General features: G+C 39.3%; 2 protein-coding genes across 2 annotated transcripts; one reads left to right on the forward strand and one right to left on the reverse strand.

The window, feature by feature from the left end:
* Window positions 1-129: 129 nt before the first annotated feature.
* Window positions 130-2,965, forward strand: LOC137796074 (protein FAM107B). Its single transcript, XM_068593724.1, has 5 exons — window positions 130-221; window positions 1,308-1,350; window positions 1,956-2,121; window positions 2,215-2,371; window positions 2,852-2,965. The coding sequence occupies exons 1-5, from the start codon at window positions 198-200 to the stop codon at window positions 2,963-2,965; spliced, it is 504 nt and encodes a 167-aa protein (XP_068449825.1). The 5' UTR covers window positions 130-197.
* On the reverse strand, window positions 2,469-19,316 carry camk1a (calcium/calmodulin-dependent protein kinase Ia). The gene is made up of 12 exons (XM_068594107.1): window positions 19,040-19,316; window positions 17,634-17,752; window positions 10,681-10,812; window positions 9,779-9,853; window positions 9,091-9,229; window positions 8,851-8,977; window positions 8,493-8,568; window positions 8,300-8,412; window positions 8,124-8,202; window positions 7,317-7,404; window positions 7,012-7,180; window positions 2,469-6,444 (listed from the first exon to the last, which is right to left on the reverse strand). Exons 2-12 carry the CDS (start codon window positions 17,717-17,719, stop codon window positions 6,341-6,343), a joined length of 1,188 nt encoding a protein of 395 aa, XP_068450208.1. The 5' UTR covers window positions 17,720-17,752; window positions 19,040-19,316; the 3' UTR covers window positions 2,469-6,340.
* Window positions 19,317-20,929: the final 1,613 nt, after the last annotated feature.

The following is a 20,929-nucleotide window of genomic DNA, read 5'->3' on the forward strand; positions in this document are numbered from 1 at the left end:
ATGAGGTGCCCATGCACGAATTGAGCTTGCCCTCTCTCCTGGCATTCTTCGCTGCTGAAGGGGGGAGAGAGAGAGAGAGAGAGAGAGAGAGAGAGAGAGAGAGAGAGAGAGAGAGCTCAAATTATTACTGCAACTCTGTCCACTGTGAGCCCAGGAGGTGTTTGTGCAGATATTCAATCTGGACTCATACTGAAGACATGGGAGTCACCCATGGAAAGGAGGTACATATATCTATTTTTATTCTATATTTAGATTTGTCTTCCTTATACCACATGTCTCATTAGGAAGATTCAGCAGATGCATCCATGCGGCAAAGATACTTCCTTGGAATGCGTTACGTGTTTGAGAAGATTAAAGCACTAAAGAAGAAACCAACTGCCACACTATGTTCTGTCATCACAAATGACACATACTGTATTAATTATGTATTCTTGGTCATATTTAAACTTTTGTTTGGCAGAACTTAACCATTTTCCCATGGTAGATGTATCTGTCATTGTTATCTCTACAGTTTATTTCCCAAAGACAGCAAGTGCTCGAACCAAACACAAATCTTTACCCAATAAAAAAAAAGCCTTGCCAACACCAGAGAATGGGCCTTGGAGAGTACTTGCCTGTCATGTCGTATTAATTCTTCTACACACAATATCCGCTGTCAGTGGCGCTCCAGCCAAACAGCATAACTTTTTCTTCATCCGTCAAACAGCAGCCAGCAGCAGTTGTCATTAAAATACCTCGATTGATCGAGATTGCACTGTTTTGATAATTCACTGTCATTTTGTTTTAAAATTACTTTACTTTATTTGAGCACATTTAGCAATAGTATAATTGCTATAACTATCACTATATCACTATAATTTGATGTATTTTTTTTCTTCTTTCAAATGTTCATCAAATATTTAACAACAAAAACAGAAATAATCACTTTTTTCTACACTCCATTCTGAGTCCCACGGGGGGAGAACTCTTGTCTCGACTATTAATTCTGCTCAAACACTAGCAAACGGGAATCTCAGTGGGACTCAAACTGTGTGTTGTTTGATCCTTGTCATTAATGAGGTGGCAGCCCTCCACCTCACCAGTAAGGGCTCTCGCTTCACTGGACATGTGGAACTAGAGCTTTGTCTGTCAGCATCATAATACGGCTTTGTGTTGCTCGCATTGGCGCCCTGACTGAGAGATTTCTCATTGGAGTGCAGTCAAGTGTCGCACTATTTCTCCACACTTATATTTCCCAAAAAATATATATATATTTGATTATAGTCTGAGATTATAGTTGACATGTAAATGATGTTTTCCGTTGACAGAGAGATCTCCAACATTCACCAGAGACACGCCTGAATGGGTCTGGTGAGAAATCTATCATCACAAGAAACCGTTTGACCTTCATTTTGTTTGACTCTTGAAAGAAACTGTGCAGAGGTAGTACTAATAGAGCTTGCAGGTGGCTCTCTATGAACACATCTGTGAGCAACAAAACACACTTGTTCCTTCCAATGCACTCAGAGGTGTTGTTGACGCTGTCGCCTCATTGGTCTGTAAGACCAGCAGCTTTTGGTGTCTATGACCTTTACAGATATTGCTGTGTAATTATATTTAAGATCAAACAAGTGTGCTCCAAAATGGTTTTTATTGACCTTTAAACTAGCAATTTTGTTAAATTGCTGCAGTTAATGGAGTTAGTTTCAAGGAGATAGTTGAGTTTAAAGATTTAAGTTTAGTTAAGTTTAAAGAAATTAAGATAGAATCGGGGTGTTTTGACAGTTGTTGTAACCAATGTCTCTGCTCAAATAAACTAATTCCCTTTATCATCCTGCAGTCACTAAAAGCGGATTCACTATGTGTTTATATTATTGAAACATAACCAGGTGAAATGGTCAATACTTGATCTCAAGAAAAACGTTGCATCCAAAATTAATATTTAGAGAATAAGTACTGTATGTTTTTCTCTTCAGCCTCAGTAATACAGACACACCAAAGTGTACAGCCAGACCCTCCATCCCACCAACAGAGTGATGAGGATAGCAGTAATCTCATCAGACCACAAAAACCTCCCAATCCTTTAATGGCCTCCAGGAGCCACCAGGAGCTTCACAGAGAACTGCGGATGTCCCACAAGAGGTTGGAAACACATAAACACTCGTAAACTCCCACTTCTCTCTCATTGTTTGTATTTGAGTCATAACTTTTTTCCAAACCCCATATATCTGTCAGGAGAGAGTCTAAAGAAGGAAAAGCTGAACTCCAGAAGGTGTTAGAGAAGAGGAGATGGGAACAAGCGATGACGGCGAGCAGAGATCAGGAAGAGGCAAAGAAGAACAGATCGCCATTTCATCAGGAACTGTTGAAAAGACACCAGAGGCTAGAAAAGGTTTGTATGCTAGATTTATTTCTCCTGCATTTTTGTAAAGAATTTCATCACATCTGACTTCCAATGTACCATATTGGTCGACATTAAATTAAATGATCTATCCTGAGAGAGAAAAAAGTACTGTGTTATATGAACATAATCAATATTTCCTCACAACAGATTGACATTGGCGGTCTATGTGGAGCATGATGTTGTTCTGCAGTCAGCCCTTGGAGGGCAGTGTAGATAGTCTGGAATCCTAAAAGAAGAAGAAAACATAGATCTGTTAGATCCATATAAGTTATTTAAAAAAATCCCAAACCATTTACAAATATTTGCCTGTGTTTAAGAACGATGGATCGTGTGGATATTTAAGGCCTTTTATTTGAGAGAATTAGCTCTAAACCTTGACATTAACAAAATATCTTGAAAGTGTTGCTCGTTCACTGTGGCTACACATATAAGTCCACATTGTGTTTGTTTATTTCCGTTCCTCTACAGCTAGAGAGAGACAAAGCACAACAACGAGAGGGGCCAGAGTTCCTTCGAGTCAAAGAGAGGCTGAGAAGAACTGCAGTGTTGGAGGAAAGTGCAGAAGGAAAAGTATTGTTTTGAGCACAATGAGCTGTTGGGAATAAGTGATAAATGAAGAAATCATTGTGATTCAGCTTGAGTTACAGCATTAAGTCTACACCGCTGAATGTGTCATATACTGCATACTTTTTACGTGTCGGTAATGAAGTGTCTTTTCCATATTCAATAATATTCACATGTTTCTATTTTGTCAGTATAATAAGGAAAGGCAATATTTTACTGCACACTTTCAACAATATGTTAGGGTATTCACCTCTCTGCATGTCTTTGTTTTATACAGCCATGTTGAGTCTGCTTTATGATGCTGGGAAGTTTATTAACATGATCATTTGCCTGGCAAGGTAACTGAACACTGAGAACTAACGTAACATATTGTGTCATTTGTTTGCCCTTCAATAACAATTACATACAACATTCAACAATGAATCGTTGGAATATTTTCTTTTGACACAATGTTGTACTTTTTTTCCAGTGATAAACAACAGGAAAGAGAAAGAAAATCATTTACCATAATTTGCTTTTGAATGACGGGAGGTGAAGATGTCCTTTGGTCAAAAATAGCACATGAATCTTCTTATGAAATCATATTTATCAATTTAAAATATACCATTCATACAAGAACAAAGAACATTATACCACCTGAAATAATTGTTGTAGTCATTTTGAGGCTGTAGTTTCCGGAGGTTGTATTTGGGTTGCATTACACTGTGCACATGTTTATTGCTTTCATTGTGTCTTTGAAATGTAATATGACAATATGAGGATTACGTGAGGTGGAAAACAAGTAAAGTACACTTTTAATTCAGTGATCTGCATGTAAGTTGTGATCATCACAGTTTAAATGTTTTACTTTTACATCCCAAAGTAATGTTATTGCGCAATTACCAAACACACAATGCATAGACAAGGAAGTTTAATTTAATTTCCTGCAATCAAATCTCTGTGGGTACAAATCATTGTATTTTCTTACAACTTGTCAATAACCCATGATGCATTGCATCCATACATTTGTAGCTCAAAACAGCTTTTACAAAAAAGGATATACAATATATACTTATATTTATATATATATATAATATACATGTGTTTCTTTATGTATTTAGATGTGTTTGTAATGGGTAAAATAAGCTTTTTAAAAAAACACAGCCAAGTGGAAACAAATCCCAGGAAAGGTTAAATATAAGGTCATTACCAAACGAATAATAGCCCGGTTATCAAACTCATCAACGTTGGCTATCTTACAGTTAACATGGAGCCCTTCACACACAGTTTGCATATTTTCCACAATTACAGTCATGTAAATGCCTTCAGTTATTGTTCTATGGACCTGAAAGTATCAATGGTAGATCGATGGAACTGGTTTTATGTGGGCATCAAACATTTTTATGGATTGGTTCATGATCTCTGCAGCTAACTAATAATATGGCATTGTGTCATGACATATCTTAAAAAATAACAAATGCATGAGATGAATAATATCAGGATTAAATTTTCAGGGAGAATTCTTTTTATACATTAAATATTGTGCCAAAACATCGCCATCCTTCATCTGAGTTGAATATTTTTAAGATGACAACATATTTGTATCCCCAGTAAAATATCTCCACCTCCCTGTATGGCTTTATTACTGTGGTTTATCAACCCGGAGCGACAAATGTAGCGCTCGCACAGGCTGCTCCCAGACAGGTGATATACATAAAATTATATAATATATCATTTTTTCCATGTTTTGTACTGTGGTTGGCACCTGCGTACAACGTGGGTATTTTGTTCTGCCTGTTTCTTGGTATCGGAGAGGAATAAATAGATTCTACATAAGCAACGGCAAGAAAACAGGCTGAAAAAAAATCATATTTTAGTTGTAAATAAACAAAGTACAGTTGAAATGTCACTCAGGTCGAGACTTGACCATCACAGTCGATGCAAATGATAAGTCCACTGTGCTGTGTTGTACTTCGTCAACAACATTACTTCTGGTGTTACTCACTTCACATTATATAGCTCAAAGTTACAGTATTACATCATTTTTCAATACAACATAGTAATAATAATAATCATGTGTGTTTATACTAATTGATCATCATTCATGTAAACATATTTAACCAGGTCATGCAAACAGTAGACTTCTTCCACTAGAGGTGCACAGCACAGAGCAGGCGGAGCGCGCAAACTGAGATCCCACCGACTCAGCGTAAGAGACTGACAGCCGATATTTAGACGCTTGTCAGAAACGGAACAGGGTGGATGAACGTGATATGAATATGATCGTTTTCTTCCCACGCACGGTGGGTTCTCAACTTAATCGCATCTTCAAAATAACTCCTCCAGAAATAATGTGAGCCCACGGAGGAAAGTCAAGATGCCTGTGATTTACAGACTAGCGGGGATCTCAGTTTGAGCCTCTGATAACAGAACAGCCATAAAACAAACAAAAATTAGTCTCCTTTTGATATTCATACATTTTGATTTCTAATTTCCCAAACAGAAGCATGCAGACACTCCAGTCAGAACCACTCTTCACGAACCCAGTCTGAGCCAGAATAAAGAGTCCATAACAACCCAGAATCACCCTCAACTTTTCAAAAAACGCTTCAAACAAATTAACTTTTAAAAGGACAGAAACACTTAATATGAGGGAAAAAAAGACAGGGTGATCAAAACAGAACAAATGAGCAGGTGGCATCGGCAGTGAAGTCATGCCTTGAGATTAACTTGATTCAACTAAACAGCTACTTGGTCAGTGAATAGACCAAGTCACATTGATGGGTAAGAAGTATAAAGACATGCAGGAGTAGCTTTAAGCAGTCCTCTCTAGAAAATGTTTCCCCGTTCCTTTGTGCCCGGTCTGGCCAGATTTTTGGAATGAGCGACCAGTAATGTAAAGTGTGAGAGCCAGATTGATGCAGACGAACAATAATTGTTATTAGAGGTAGATGTGACAGATCATGTAAGAACAAAAATAATAAAGAAGCTGGCTTACGGGCCGCTTCCTCGTCTTTGATTCAGACTCCAGAGGCTTGGCTCCTTCCTGGTAGCTAACATCCAGAGCCACATTTTGTAATGTACATGCTGTCAAATGACCCCGGTCTGCCAATACTGCACAAAAGTACAACTACATGTTAGGTTGCTAATCAGGCAGACAGGCCCTTTCTTTAAATCCCTGTCCGCAGCATTTTGTTCTGCAAAAAAACAACAGTTGAAACTTGTGTGTCTTGAGTCAGGATATGTTTTTTACGGGGGGGACTTGCAGTATGTTTCTCCACACTCTGACAGCGACCTACTCACTGTGGATGTGCTCTGGTGGCCTGATAACTACTCTGCATTCCTGGCCAGACTGGGCGGGGGCGAGCTCTGGGTGCTCCAGGGATACAATGTCACCGTGATAATGGGAGGGTCTCAAACGCGACTCGCTGGTCTGCAGCAGTAGGTGCAGCTTCTCAGGCTGTCCCGGTCTGCGCTGCCCTCGGTGCTCCCACGACGGCCGTCCTCATAGTGGGACACTGGAGATGAGAGCAAAACAAGGGAGTACGTGAAGTAAAAGGGATGCTCTGGTACTCTTCAATACGGTCATGTTCTCATAGTAATGGCCATTCTGACTTTGGATCGTAATAACTTTGCACTCATCACCTTCTTTATCGAGATTTGTGAAATTTGACACCTGCAAAACAACATGTCTGACTCAGCAGCAGGAGCCACCTCAAGCTTTTCAAAATGAACTCTAATTTTGCAGAAGTCATTTTTCCTTTACTATGAAGTTAGCACTTCATGTTACGCTAATACTTGGTGCTACGTTGTGTGTTTACTTTCAGTGTTAGGGGGTGGAATGTGCAAGGTAGCATGGACAATCACCTCACCTCCCTTCCTCTATCCATCTTCATCTTGGCAACCCCCTTTTAATCTCCACCATACCCCCTTTATAATTCAATCCTGTGCAAACATACTGTGAATTTACAATGTATCACAATGTCCATCACAAACCTTCAACTTGTGGATTATTATTATTGTGCGTAAAGAGAGCCAGACATCTGGAAATAGACTGAGTGTTTGTTCATTCACTGATAACTTACAGCTCTCCTCCTCCCCGTTCCCCAGATCATCTTCCTCCTCCTCCTCTTCCTCTGGGAGCAGATGTCCATGGCAGGGACTGGTGGGAGTAATCTGACTAGGTCCCTCGAGACTGGTACCCAGCTGCAACTTCCGCATGTGGCGCACCACCGCTGTGGCATTAAATGCTTGCTACATGGACAGAGAGAGGAAGGAAGAACCTTTCTGTGACTGACAAGCCATTGAGTGAGAAAAACACAATGTGTGTCTGCTCATCTTAATACTGCTCGTTGAGTCGACAGCTTGAGGATTTCACCACGGCACTGACCTTCCATTTACTTTTGGCAAAGTTCTTCTTGATTTGAGCGCTGACAGATTCGTGGATATTCTTGTCCAGAGCTGTGTCTCCGCAGATCCTGAAAAGTCAACAAGAATTACAGAATACAAAGGCAGTAGAGGCAACTGCCTAAAGGTTATGTGTCTTATTATTTCTCAATAAGTAGAATGACAGAAAGTACATCAGCAAATATTTTGATCATTGATTCATCATCTGAAGATTTTGTACTTTTCTTTGTCACAGATACAGTATATGATTGTTCCCAAACTAACACAAATTAGACCCTTTTTTAAATGGGTTATTACAGAAAGTGTATGAAATCCATGACCAAAATAGTCTTATATTTACTTATGGGTGGAATTATAGTGGCGATGAATTATTCCCCTTTTGCTGGGACTGCCTAGCACACACACCACTGATATAGTAAACTTAAACTTAATATCACTATTGGTTGGATAAAACAAGATATATGAATGTGCCACTTTTTGACTGTGTTAATTAATCGAGAAAATAATAACAAACAAATCAATAATTAAAAAAAACTCAGCCCCACTATTGATTATTTATTCAATTTATTGATTAATTCTTTTTGACTTGGAAACTGGCCATAATCCTTTTCAAGAATCCGAAGTAACATATTTAAATTTCGACCAACAGTCAAAATCCCAAAGAGCATCACTTTACAATAATAGAAAGCACCTTAAAGCTTCATAAATTTAAATTGTTCAAATTTCCTTGCCGTCAATTAACTAATTGCCAAATAGATAAAGACAGATAGAAGCATTTTGACTTCCTTACCATGGGTGCAGGAGGGCCTGGTCACATGTATATCTCTTTAATGGCTCTTTCTCCATTAGGTGACAGATGAAGTCTTTGGCTACAAACAAAAATCAAGTTCACGGTGTTGTATTCAACTCTGACTTTATAGTTTTCACTGTTGGATCTGATGTACAATTTTAAGTAATCAGTAGTACCTGAATCTGAGATGTCATCCCAATACGGAGAGTCAAATTCATACTCTGCTTTCAGGATCTGCTCGAATAACTTGGAATCGTTTTCGTCGTAAAACGGAGGATATCCGCATAGCCTGAGGGAACGATATTGGAACATATTCAATGCTAATTGTAACTTTACATACTTCTCAATGATGAATGAGCTCAGACTTACAGAATATAAGAAATAACTCCTATGGACCAGCAGTCCACGGCTTTGCTATACGGCTTCTGAGCGAGCACCTCAGGAGCTGTTAAAAGGCACACAGAGCAGACATTCGGGAAAAGTGGAAAATAGAGCTGAAGAGAGGGTGAATTCAAGTAATCTCGACCTTTTCTGTACTACGATGTGATCTCGGTCACGCTAAACAGGTAGAGAGCACTTGTGAAACACTTGCAATTGACTCAGTAGTGGATGAAAGAGCTTATCACAGCGCAATGAATAAAGAGGGGATATGAGTTGAACAGCAAGCGCTAAAAGAAAGAGATCAGAGCGGGGAGGAGAGGCTGACCAGTGGAAATAAAGGCCTTACCCACGTATCCAGGAGTTCCGCAGGCTGTGGACATGACACTGCCCGCTCCCTCAATCTTTGACAGTCCAAAGTCACTGATCATGATTTTAGAGTCTTCGTCCATACTGTAGTACAGCAGATTCTCTGGCTGCAGACGACAAGCAGAGCAATCAAAGAGGAGGGTGAGAGAAAAGGCAAGGAAAGCGTCAACTGCGAGCCAGATTGAGCTGTTTTATTTCTGTCTTCCCTGAGCAACGATACCTTCAAGTCTCTGTGAACGATTCCCATATCGTGGAGATATTTGACTGCATCCAAGATCTGGTGGATGAGTTGGCTGGCATCTCTCTCTGTGTAGAAACCTTTCTCCACAATCCTGTCAAACAACTCGCCTCCAGATACCCTGTCAGGTGAAAATCATGGTGGTTTTGTATTGAATTTGGGCTATAAGTAACACTCCGGCTGTGCAGCCACATATTGTTCGATATTGTTTTAATTCTAGAGATATATATGTGGCAAAATACAATTGGACCAAAAATTGTGAGTACAATTATACTCAAGACCTCTAGAATAAAGTAATGGCTTTGACTTTGAGTATTTTAATTGATATAAATATATAATGCACATTTGACATATGAAAATACATTAAGATGATCCTGAATGCTATTTGAGGGGAAACATGAGGGGAGAACTGCACGTTAACTGAATGTTAATGTAATAAAGGATTAAATCCTGCAAAACCTTCTTAAGGTTTGGTTTTGTGAAACAGTTTCCAACCTCAAAATATACAATTTACAAAAATCTGCAAATAGTCCGACACTGAACTAGACATTTTTTGTTGCCAATTATTTTTCAGTAAATTGATGAATACAATCTTTACAGTGAAGGAGCATGCTCAGTGAGCCCCTTCTATCGTATGATTGGTCCTTGTGTAAGAGAAAGAAGTACTTACAGCTGCATGACTAGATATAGGTGGGATGTACTTTCAAAGATGTCCTCTAGCGTAACAATGTTGGGGTGCTTGATTCTGAGGAAGATTACATGGACAGAAATAGTAACATTTCTCTCATGCTTTAAATTGGTCACCAGATGGCATTCTTGCTGCATTATATACATTCAAAACAGTTTGAAAGGTTATGCAGTTAATTGGTATAAAAGAAACCTTGCTCTCTTCTCCTAAAATTGCTAAGAAACCCAATGACCAGCTGGAACCAGTAGAACGGTTCGGGATATTGTCGTTGTTGGGCTTGACAGAATAACTATCACAAATACAAATCTCCCCAAGTGGTTTGTTTATTGTTATAAAGCAGCCGACAGACAGTCGAGCGTCTCTCTTGGCTCTCGAGTCAAGTTGACACAGCATCGCTGTAACACATCGGCAGCTGCTGAGATGTGATTTTTCATCGTCATTTTTTCAGATTTCTTCAAGTCTCTCGCTCTCATGACTCCCTCATTTATTTAATAGTGACTTTAAGTATTTGAGCAAACTCTACTCCTCCCATATCTTTCTCCTTCTATCATATCCTACCCCCTCTCTACTTCCCCACCCTCTCTGTCTCGTTCTCTTTCTTCAGTGCACTGCTGCGGGGAACTCCACACCATCTCCGCCTCTGTGTGCTGTTGCCCTGGCAACAGGGACACTAAAAATAGGTCTATCTTCTTTACTGCTGACATTTCTGGTGCCCAATCCCACTGTTTCTACTGACACCATGCATTTGGTCACCCATTCAATTGACCCCGTGCATATATTATGCATCTGTGCATGCATTGCTGGAAGAGACGGCACTGACTAATTTGTCCCGTTGGACACAAAAACACCAGCTGACGCATCGCGAGGAACTTAGGTGACCTCACCTGTGTAGTACAGCGATCTCATTCTCTATGTTGTTCTCTTTGCCTTCCAATGCTTTCTTAGGGATGCACTTGATGGCCACCAGCCTCTGAGTCCTCTTCTCCTCTGCTAGTACCACCTCTGAGAAAGCTCCCCTGAAACACAGGCAGTGGAAACACACACGCACACACACACGCACACACACACACACACACACACACACACACACACACACACACACACACACACACACACACATACATATATGCAAACGTTAGAGAAAGTATGAGGAATGTTTTGGGGTAGGCAGTGAAATAGACAACATGAATATTGTTCCTAGGCTCCACAGGCCATGATGGATTTACATTTAAATGGAAAGGAACACTTTATGTAAATCATTTTATATTTTTTTCAGTGCAAAGGGTTTTTTTTGTTTGATTCCTACACTAAATAAAGAACAATTAGTAGATATGTTTGTGGCCTCCCAAAAATGCAACTCAACTATCCACAAGATTTAGAAAGATATCTCTAAATACCAGTCATTCCAGTCTGTGTGTGTTTGTGTGGGTGTACGTGTGCACGTGTGTGCGTGTGTGCGTGTGTGTGTGTGTGTGTGTGTGTGTGTGTGTGTGTGTGTGGTGTTTAGATAAATAATTCAAAATGGTGACATTACTGAGGGTTTTGGAGGGGCTGAGAAAATGCTCAGGAGGTGCAGCAACAGATGCATACTGACATTTATATCACTTGTTTCAACAACAAAAAAGGGACTATTTTTACTCTCTTCAATAATAAATACAGTAAATGTGGTGTAGCTGTTTCTGAGGAAGACTCGACTGCATTATGTATTATGGTGATGGTGAAAGGCAGAATAGTGTGTATTTACACAGTCTCCCCATAGGAGTGTGGGAGGAAGCTCAGGAGGAGGCATGAACGCACAAACATTGTGAGCAACCGCAGGGATCCTTTACATGTGTGTGAAACAGCACCGTCACGCAATGCACAAAGGGAGTTCAATGTTCATGTTTTAGCAAATATGCCCTCTTCTTTTCCATCTGTCACACTGTGCCGCACCTTAAGGATTTCACAATGTGAAGTGCACATAAGTGTGTAACCTAAACTGAAAGGATCCAGACATCAGCACTGTGATGAGAAAGCGAACCTCTCTCACATTCTGTTTATTCTGTTTTTTAATGGTTATTAACAGTTAGTTATAGCACTAGAGTCATTGTGCAACCCCGACTGTCTCTTGGTGCCCCTCCTCCTATCAACATGTCATAATAAATGCACAGTGTGGATCTGAGGTAATCCTTGAGATGGCTTTGTACCGTGGCCATCTTGTGCTCAACAAACCAGCGCAGCAGAATCGTTTGCAAAGAGAAGCTGATGCACATGAGGAGAGACGATTCTCACATCTCCGGTTCCATTTTTTAAACAGTCCTGAAAATAATCTCAAAGCAAAATCACATAAAGCTCCAATTCTCATCGACCCATAAAAGCATTTTAATGTGTTTAGGTCTTTTAGAGCGAGGGATTTCTCAGAGGATCAGGACCAACAAAACTCTATTATTGGTGTGTCATAATCTATTTAATTGTATTGTCTGTTCACTTAAAAATAGAAGGCCAGGTTACTTTGCCAGGACAGGGAGACGGACACTTAAGCCCGAAAAGTGGTGACTGCGTATTTATTGTGGAAACTGAAAGCAATGTTTCTATTTCTAGACATGCATAGAGAAAGGCTTTGATTATTTTTATATTTTTCTAGTAAAAAAATGCAAGTCAGGGTGTCCAAGAACCCATGTCGGTGTCTTCAAATGTCCTATTTTTTCATACCAACAGATCAAAACCCAAAGGTATTCAGTTTACAATGATGGATAACAGAGAAAAGCAGCAAAATCTCACAATTGAGAAGTTGGAACTACATCGTGTTTGACATTTAGAATGAAAGAGGATGACAGTAACAACAGTATCAGTATAGCAATGATATACCGTTATTTTATCCCTTATTATAAAATGACTACTGTCAGAACTGTACTACAATAAATATCTGCTTACAAATTTTGACTCAAGTTTATACTGCATGTGACCTGATCCGTGCTTTATGCTACTGCTAAAAAGAAAAAGAAAAGCTTGCTCTTCTGTTGCCGTGAGACAGATTGTAATTACTGTAAGCATTCAGTTGCTAATTTCTACTCAGAGACGTAGGGGTGCGCTCTCAGGGGGTTCGGGGAAGTGGAGCGGCAGTCAAAGGAAGAAAGGAAGCTACTGCTGTTATTCACAACGGATGAGATTTAGTTGAAAGCTAATGTGTCAGTCTTGACATTAGGCAGGAGAGAAATGATTATTGTTCAGATTTAAAGACTTCTTTTTTTTTTACAGTCTCAGATTAGAAAATAAAATTTTTCCACTAGCAATCAGCAACAGACCACTCGAAAATCTTGAAAAATCGTTTGATCTATTTCATTCCCATAAATAGTCCTGGCATGCACATTGACTTGCTATTAACAAACTAAAATAAATAAGTTTGATATGACTCATTGGCCTCAAGACACATAGCTGACGCTCGGCTGTTTCTGTGTACATGAATAAGACTGTCAACACATATTTTTATGAGTTGGACTAAACCTCCATAAATATGTTGAAAAATAGATAGATAGATAGATAGATAGATAGATAGATAGATAGATAGATAGATAGATAGATAGATAGATAGATAGATAGATAGATAGATAGATAGATAGATAGATAGATAAAGAGAAATAGAGAGAGAGAGAGAGAAAGATGAACACTACTGCGTGGGACTCTGTCTGACACACAAACACACTCACACTTATCACACACAGGTTGTTGAAGACGCTTTAATCCCAGCTGTCCATATGGGAAAATATTGATTCACACATTCTCATACTGCTGTCAGTGTCTCTCCGTGCTTTTTACTGTGACAAGTTTGCTCTTCTTGCACACTTAAAGGCTTCGCCCGACAAGAGAGTCGGGTGTAATTAAATCCCATTTGCACTGAAAGTGATGGATGTCTGCTGCAGTGTTAAATGTTGTTCATACTGTTTTTTTGTTTGTTCTAAAGATACAATATCAATCAGGTCAGTTAGGGCCCTCGGACCTGTTGCAGTAAGCTTTCAGCATCCGTTAGTTTATCGATCTCACCTGATGCGAGTGCATCCTTCAAGTCCAGCATGCCTCGAAGTCCCGAAAAAGCTTTCTCTTTTTAGCCTAATCCATATTGGATTGTGCGTGTGTGTTTGTGGCAGTGTGTGGGAGTGTGTTTGTGTGTGCATGTGTGTGCATGTGTGTGTGTGTGTGTGTGTGTGTGTGTGTGTGTGTGTGTGTGTGTGTGTGTGTGTGTGTGTGTGTGTGTGTGTGTGTGTGTTGTAGGATGGAGCCGGGGGGGTGGGAGGAGGTGGACAAAAAGACAAGACAAGAGACAAAGAGAAGACTGGATATGTATGAAAATACAATATTATCCCATTCCAAACTATCTCCACATTCATTCACTATAAAAAAATAACTATATCAACAGAGTTCTGGACTGGATCATTCACTTTTCCATCTACTCTACTAAAGTCATGCGTAGGTCAAACCTCTTAACTCCTCTGCTCTTGTCTATAAACAACCACCATGAGAGCTTTCAAACTGTGTTTACTCTCTGTTCACGCTCCTACACATTATCCACCTGGACTGCAGTAGTTCTTAAAACTAACCTCTCCCATATCTTATATCTTTGCTTCTTTTCTAAGGCATCATTCTACATTCTTTTAGTTTTTTTATGTACAAAATTCAACTATTCATCATATGCCTAATATCTGTCTTTGGATCTCCAATTTGATGCAAAACTAAATTAAACAATGAGTATTCTACTATTCAATACAATAGCCTTTTAAGAAAGAGGCGCTGGAACTGCTGCTACTGCTGAGAATCAAAACCAAATGCAGCGGCTCTATGCAGGTTTAGTTGTTTTGAGCTAATTTTTTTGAGTTGCCAGACAAGTTCACAAAGGCTAACCGTATTCTCACATAAGAAGTACTCTGCTGTGGATATCTACAGGTGCAAGAATCAACTATTTGCTAAGATGTAGTGTAGTAATGTCCCCCTGAGCAGAATATGAAGTCACTCTTGTAAGCCGAGCTACGGCATTTCAGCATAGCACTCACCCTGTTAGCTTTGTCAGCAAGTTTGCCATAGTTTGCCATAGTTTGCACTGTTAGCGCTGTGAGAACCATTAGCTGCGAGACTTCGGTTGAGAGCGGTTGAGAGGCAATCAAAATGCTCCCGATTGCAAATGTAGCTCCTTTAAAACAGTGTTTACTGCTGTTTTATGGTCTAATATGTGGTCAAGCTGCCAGCTTGTGGGGATATCTCTGTCCATGGGATTCATATGATAATTTTACGCTACTCCTTCAAGTCCCAAAGCAACATCCTATTTATTTGATGTTCTGTAAATGCATCAAACTATGGACAAAAGTTTTTTTTTTAAAAACATGGAGTTAGTTCGAATCTCATAAAGTGTGTTCCGCAATCACATGACAAAATTGGGTATGGCTCCATAATTACTTTGAATTTTTAACATCACAACTCCAAGAAGCATCAGGAGAATAGTTATAGAGAGTTATATCAGAGCTATGCACGTTGCACGTCTCGTTGTCTACATCATAGATACATGAAGAGAAAAGTGATAGTTAAAATAACAAAAAACATGCAGTGATATCTGTAATTGTTTAAATCTGCTAAATCTAGGACAGTTTGTCCTGAAGTGGAGTCCAAACAGAGGTAGAACTGTGAGGATTAGCTGAATCTGAATATACTATTTCAACATAAATCAATTAACTTCATGCAATGAATTCCTGGATAAAGCTCCTCTGTAATCTTCTCTTCGAGCATAAGGAGCTTTTCCGTCAACACATTAATTCTGCCCTCTGCCAGGTCCAGCTATGGTGACAGGAGGGAAAGAATATTACTACAGCTTTCCCCCCATCTTTTTTAATAAATCTGGGACTGGCTATCCTGGCAATTCTTTACTTTAATCCTTGTTATATAACCCTTTATATTATACTGCAAATTACAATCACAGTTTTAAGTTCCTGTGAGTCTTAGTGGATTCATAACAGAAGTTATCAGCGTTTAGCAGCAGTCATGTGTTCTCAGATAGACCGTCTGCTTGTCAAAGTGCGCCGCATCTCGCATTTGCAGCTCTGAGACCAATGGAGTCTTATTTGATGTCCTCCTACAGCGCTCGACATAACCAGACAGCCTCATCGTCTACCCACTGCTATTTCACCTTTTTTGGAATCGAACCAGAGTTGCACAGTCATTAAAACTGATTCTGTGCAGCTTTTCTGGGGAAGCAGGAGTGATTCCAAGAAGATAGAAAACAAACACAGTCCATATGGCACACTGGTGTCATCACAGGTGGATGTGTGCTAGGTCACTTCTACTTAGTCTGGGGGGGCCCCTGACCATCTGTGCTAAGTCGTGTCCCCCTGGGAAGTGCAGTCCCAGGTCTGTGTAAGTCCAGCCCTCACCATTACAAGGCAACCTTTTCCCTGTTGGTTGTGGATTCATTTAGCAATTTATAACAAAATAAAGGTGTATTTATTTAAAAGTTGTATGTAAATGTGATCTATTTTAAATTCCACACTACAAGCGAGAAGTTGCCATCGGGCCAGATCATAAAAATACGTAGGTGAGGTGAACTTTTGAAACATTTTTTAGAGAAATCTTACACAACACCTGCAGAAGCGGGTTTCTGTGATCTATTGTTTTGCTTTAAGCACACACGTGCTCTTGATGCTTTAAGAAATTACAATAAATACATAACTTGTATTGCCTTGCAGTCAATCATCACATGGGCAGAGGAAGGTGCAGCTGACTCACATATTCAGAGATAGACAGGTTATATTAAGATATTGCAGGTTTCATTAGGTCTAGTAGTATTCATATGCTAATAACTTGGGAGTGATAATACAGAACCACTGAATTAAGTTATAGTTTAGTTTCAGGGCAAGTGGCAGGGAAAAACATGGGCTTTCAGTAGTTTGTCAGTGATAACAGCATCCATTTAGGACTTCTCTCTCATGACAACAACCATCTCAGAGCTAACATGAAGGCCAGACTGCCTCGATATCATGTGCACTCCACATTATGCACATTACACAGCATCTACACTGCCTTGGCAGGATTGGCTTAGATCAGCGATTGCTGCTATACAATGTAGATCATTTGTGCTGAGTTAAAATAAAGTTCAAATCTACCATTAAATGTCTCTGTCATATTTTTTCTGAAAGATAAAATAGTATTACATTTAAAATATTCACGTTCACAAATACAGTCGTAATGTCCAAATAGGGAGAATAACTAAATTGACAATAATGCAGATAAAAAACACTTGCAATAGCAGCTCCAGCCCAAATGGCATTTTAAACTCATGATCTATTCACAGTTAAGACTAATAAACTACTACCAGAACTAAATTAAGTGAAGTTGTTTTCACTTTTGTTAATATATACTCTGCTATCTACTTTGCATTGCCTTTGAACAGTCAATCCATAAAAACGTTAATCAATTTCAAATGCTTCTGCACAGCTCAGAAGAAAGTTAAACCGGCCAAAGGAAAGAAATGCGTGTTTGAATACTTCCAGGCGAGTGGGAAATTGTTGAGTCAGCATCCAACGGCGGCCAAGAACAAGACAAGGCCGAGTCAAAATAGGCAAAAGTGACAGGCCCGTCGAAAATGTCAGTCAAATTTCTGGAGACTCCAGACTCAAAGACTGCAGCCCTGACAGCATGCACAGATGGGGGGACGAATGAGTGGCGCCGCCCTTTGACCCTCTTAGTTTTTTTTCAACTCTCTTTGAATTGCAACTCTGTTATCTGCAAGTCAACTGACACAGCTGAGGTGTTTGGGACCATTTACGGTCTTGGGTCAGCCTTGACCTGACAACACAACTAAACTACCAGCGCAACTTACGTTCCCAGCACTTCTTTGAAGTCATAATGTTCTTTGATGTCTGATGTCTTCTTTTTCCATCCATTTCCATCCTCTCCAAGAGGCATCCTACAATGCTGATCGGATTCGCCACACTCCAGCTATGGGGCAAACAGAGCAGAATTACAAATTGTGAGTAGACTCAAAGAATGTACGCTTAAGTGTAGTGTGTGATCAAATCAAGATGGACTGTTTGGATCAGTGACTTTCAATGAATTAAGTGTTAAAGACAAAACATCCCTCAATGGCAACATGGTTTATAACCACCCTCTGATGATGTCTCTGTTACAAACATCATTACAGTGGCAAAATGATAGATACAATTTGAAATATGACATATACAAAAAAGGAACACTCACCTTTGCACCATATCAGGTACTTATTATGAGTATTTAGGCTGCATGATCTATTGGTATCGGTTTAATTAACGTTTGGCTAACTGAATATTCAACATAAGCCATTAAGAAACCATTGATTTTCCTGATTAAGTGCTCTTGTTATTGAACTTAATGTCACAATGACAAGTTAGTATAGGGTTTTTCCCCAGATGCATGATGACTGATTATAAGCTAAACATGTAACATCAAAGTAAAAGAGACATGATCTCTCAATGCATTCTTGTATATTTTAGAAGCATAAGACATGATAAATCGGAGTAAACTTGTATAAGGCTGCAGAAAATGTCAGAAGTAAACAAAAACGAACAGCAACGACAAAATAAATCTGCACATTAAAAAGATAATATGGTTACATGCCGCCCAAAAAGCTTCAACCCACCACAACTAGCTTACTTTGCTGACAAGACAACCGGCTGGACAACAATAAATTGCAACAAATAACAGAAAGTAGGGCAAACAGTGCAGCAGATAGAGTCGCAAGAAAAGGACCGCCGCAAAACCAACGCATGGTCATAGAGGCAGATACCAGCTTGAGCTATATTTAACATCTTAAGATTTAAACAATAAGCTTGCTCTAAAGAAAAAGAAAGAAGAAAAAAGATCAACGAATACAAGAGCTCAGGTGAAATGAAAGCTGCATTCCACTGAGAAACATTTGGTAACCTGCTCTGCATTATAGGGCTGCAGGGCGTGAATCGCAAGCAGGGGGTTGAATGGGATTTAAAACGTTTTGCCGGTTCGATAGGTCTGCACAACTGAAAACGAGCTCCACTTTCGTGTTGGTGATCATGTAAGAGAGAAAAGGTGGTGTGGGTGTGCGAAGCGTAGCCTACTGCAGCGCTCAAGGGTATGGCAGTCAAATCAGGAGGCTGCAGGCATGCGACAATGGAGGCGCGCACATAACGCTTTGCAAGTTTCACTGCCGACAGAAAAACTGCACGATCGATGATGTATTTCGGGAAATATATGAGTGTAGAAAAAAAGACGTACCTAAATTGCGATCTGTGGCTGCGGTGTGTTCTCCTTCCCTCTGGGAGCGATCTGGTTGCTGTGCTTGTGCGCAGCGCTGGGTCCGCTCTGACTTCTCCTGACGTCAAGGAAAGCAGACGTCTGTGGACGTAGTGCAGCAGAAAAAAACACTCACTGTTCTCTTAACAACGTGATCTGCGCTTCACCTTATGAGAGTAGAGCCATTTGTGAACAGCTGCTTCTTTTTTTCTTTCTTTCTTTCTTTTTTTTTACATCTGCTTGTAGTTTTCAGAAAGCTTTCAGTCAGTCGGGCTCATGCTGTAGCAGAGCGTGCAGGGTGTGCAGACAATTTGTGAGAAGCAGGCAGAACGTGTCACTGTGAATATTGCAGCCTGTGAGCCTATCATCATACAGCATTGACAAAACACACACAAACCAAGCGGCCTGTTTGAACACAAGTCATTTATAGGTTACTGGTAATATCAGTTTGGTTTAAGCAAATAGGCCCAGTGAGCACTTGCGGAGAAGCAAACTTCGGATTTTTACACTCATTTCGGGACAACGCCCTTCTTACTTCGTTCTCTCAAAGCATCAACACTGTCGCCACACTCACTCCTCAAGACCACCTGCATGTTGACCGTTCAGGTCACAGGAACCAGCAAAGGCCTGCTGGCCTCATTTTCAGTTGCAGACAATGGAAAAACGACGAAATGCAATAGCATTTAGCACACAAAAAATCCAAATAGTTATATTCACCATAATAATTGTTAAAATGTCAAAAGGAAGTTTTTTTCTTCTTTGCTATTTGTTTTTTAAACACATTGTAAAGTGCTCCAGGTCTTTTATTTGCCAAACTCTATATTATTGTCCACACTCTGTTTTCAAAGACATGGATGGAGAACCTTAATATAAATTGTGTGTGTTCCTTGTGTTTCTCTGTTGTCCTCATAAATGCATAACAGTTAACTTATACATGTTGAAGGACGGTCTTACATCATGCTGTGAATACAGATCATTTCTACAACTCCATCCCCAAACCATATAATCCCTCCTCCCACTCTTCAAGCAGACAACCAAATGCAGTGAATACTCAGATTAGGATTTGATCACTCAACATACAAATTAATACACACTATAATAATGGACTCTATACAAACACTTCCAATGTGCCCCATATATTAAAGACACAAATGGCTATAATTATTTTTTTTTTACAAAATGGCTTTTGCTTTACATTAGTAATAGTTGTATTGTAATATATTATTTCATTACCTCCTGTAAACTACACATGTATCACGTGTTTGCCATTAAAAAAACTATTTGTTTGTCTGTGAAGCACTTTGGCTGAAAATCTCTCTCTCTCTCTCTCTCTCTCTCTCTCTCTCTCTCTCTCTCTCTCTCTCTCTCTCTCTCTCTCTATATATATATATATACACAAATATATATAAGCAGATATTTGTTATATATATATATATATATATATATATATATATATATATATATATATATATATATACATATAACAAATATTTATAAACCAGACATATATATATATATATATATATATATATATATATATATATATATATATATATATATATATATATATATATATATATACCAATGATGACCGGGTCAAGACGCAGCAGCACACAAGCACAGATACAATACAGCATCACAAACACATAAAACATTTTAGAAAATGGCCTCAAAACAAAAACATAGGTATATAAAAAAACACTATGTACAAAGCAGCTTCACCATGCTACTTATGTACTGCAGTATTTTGTGTTGGCTTACTAACATTATAGACACCAAAACATGTCTTTCTCCTGTACATTGTGTATCTTCTGTGGTGTCTCTACTACAGCACTGGGTGTAGTACTCTACTCCTGGACGGAAGGGGCAGCA

This window comes from Clinocottus analis, unplaced genomic scaffold (genome assembly GCF_023055335.1).
Source record: "Clinocottus analis isolate CAN_PGR_092001 unplaced genomic scaffold, fCliAna1.0.p SCAF_3, whole genome shotgun sequence".
Classification (NCBI taxonomy): Eukaryota; Metazoa; Chordata; class Actinopteri; order Perciformes; family Cottidae; genus Clinocottus; species Clinocottus analis.

Coding starts and splice junctions, on each gene's coding strand:
- LOC137796074 (XM_068593724.1), top strand. CDS start 198: ATGGGAGTCACCCATGGAAAGGAG. Junction 1,351..1,955: donor GACACGCCTGAATGGGTCTG/GTGAGAAATCTA, acceptor TTTTCTCTTCAG/CCTCAGTAATACAGACACAC. Junction 2,372..2,851: donor GACACCAGAGGCTAGAAAAG/GTTTGTATGCTA, acceptor GTTCCTCTACAG/CTAGAGAGAGACAAAGCACA.
- camk1a (XM_068594107.1), bottom strand. CDS start 17,719: ATGCCTCTTGGAGAGGATGGAAATGGATGGAAAAAGAAGACATCAGAC. Junction 7,405..8,123: donor CAGGCCCTCCTGCACCCATG/GTAAGGAAGTCA, acceptor TTGACTTTTCAG/GATCTGCGGAGACACAGCTC. Junction 6,445..7,011: donor GAACGGGGAGGAGGAGAGCT/GTAAGTTATCAG, acceptor TCTCATCTCCAG/TGTCCCACTATGAGGACGGC.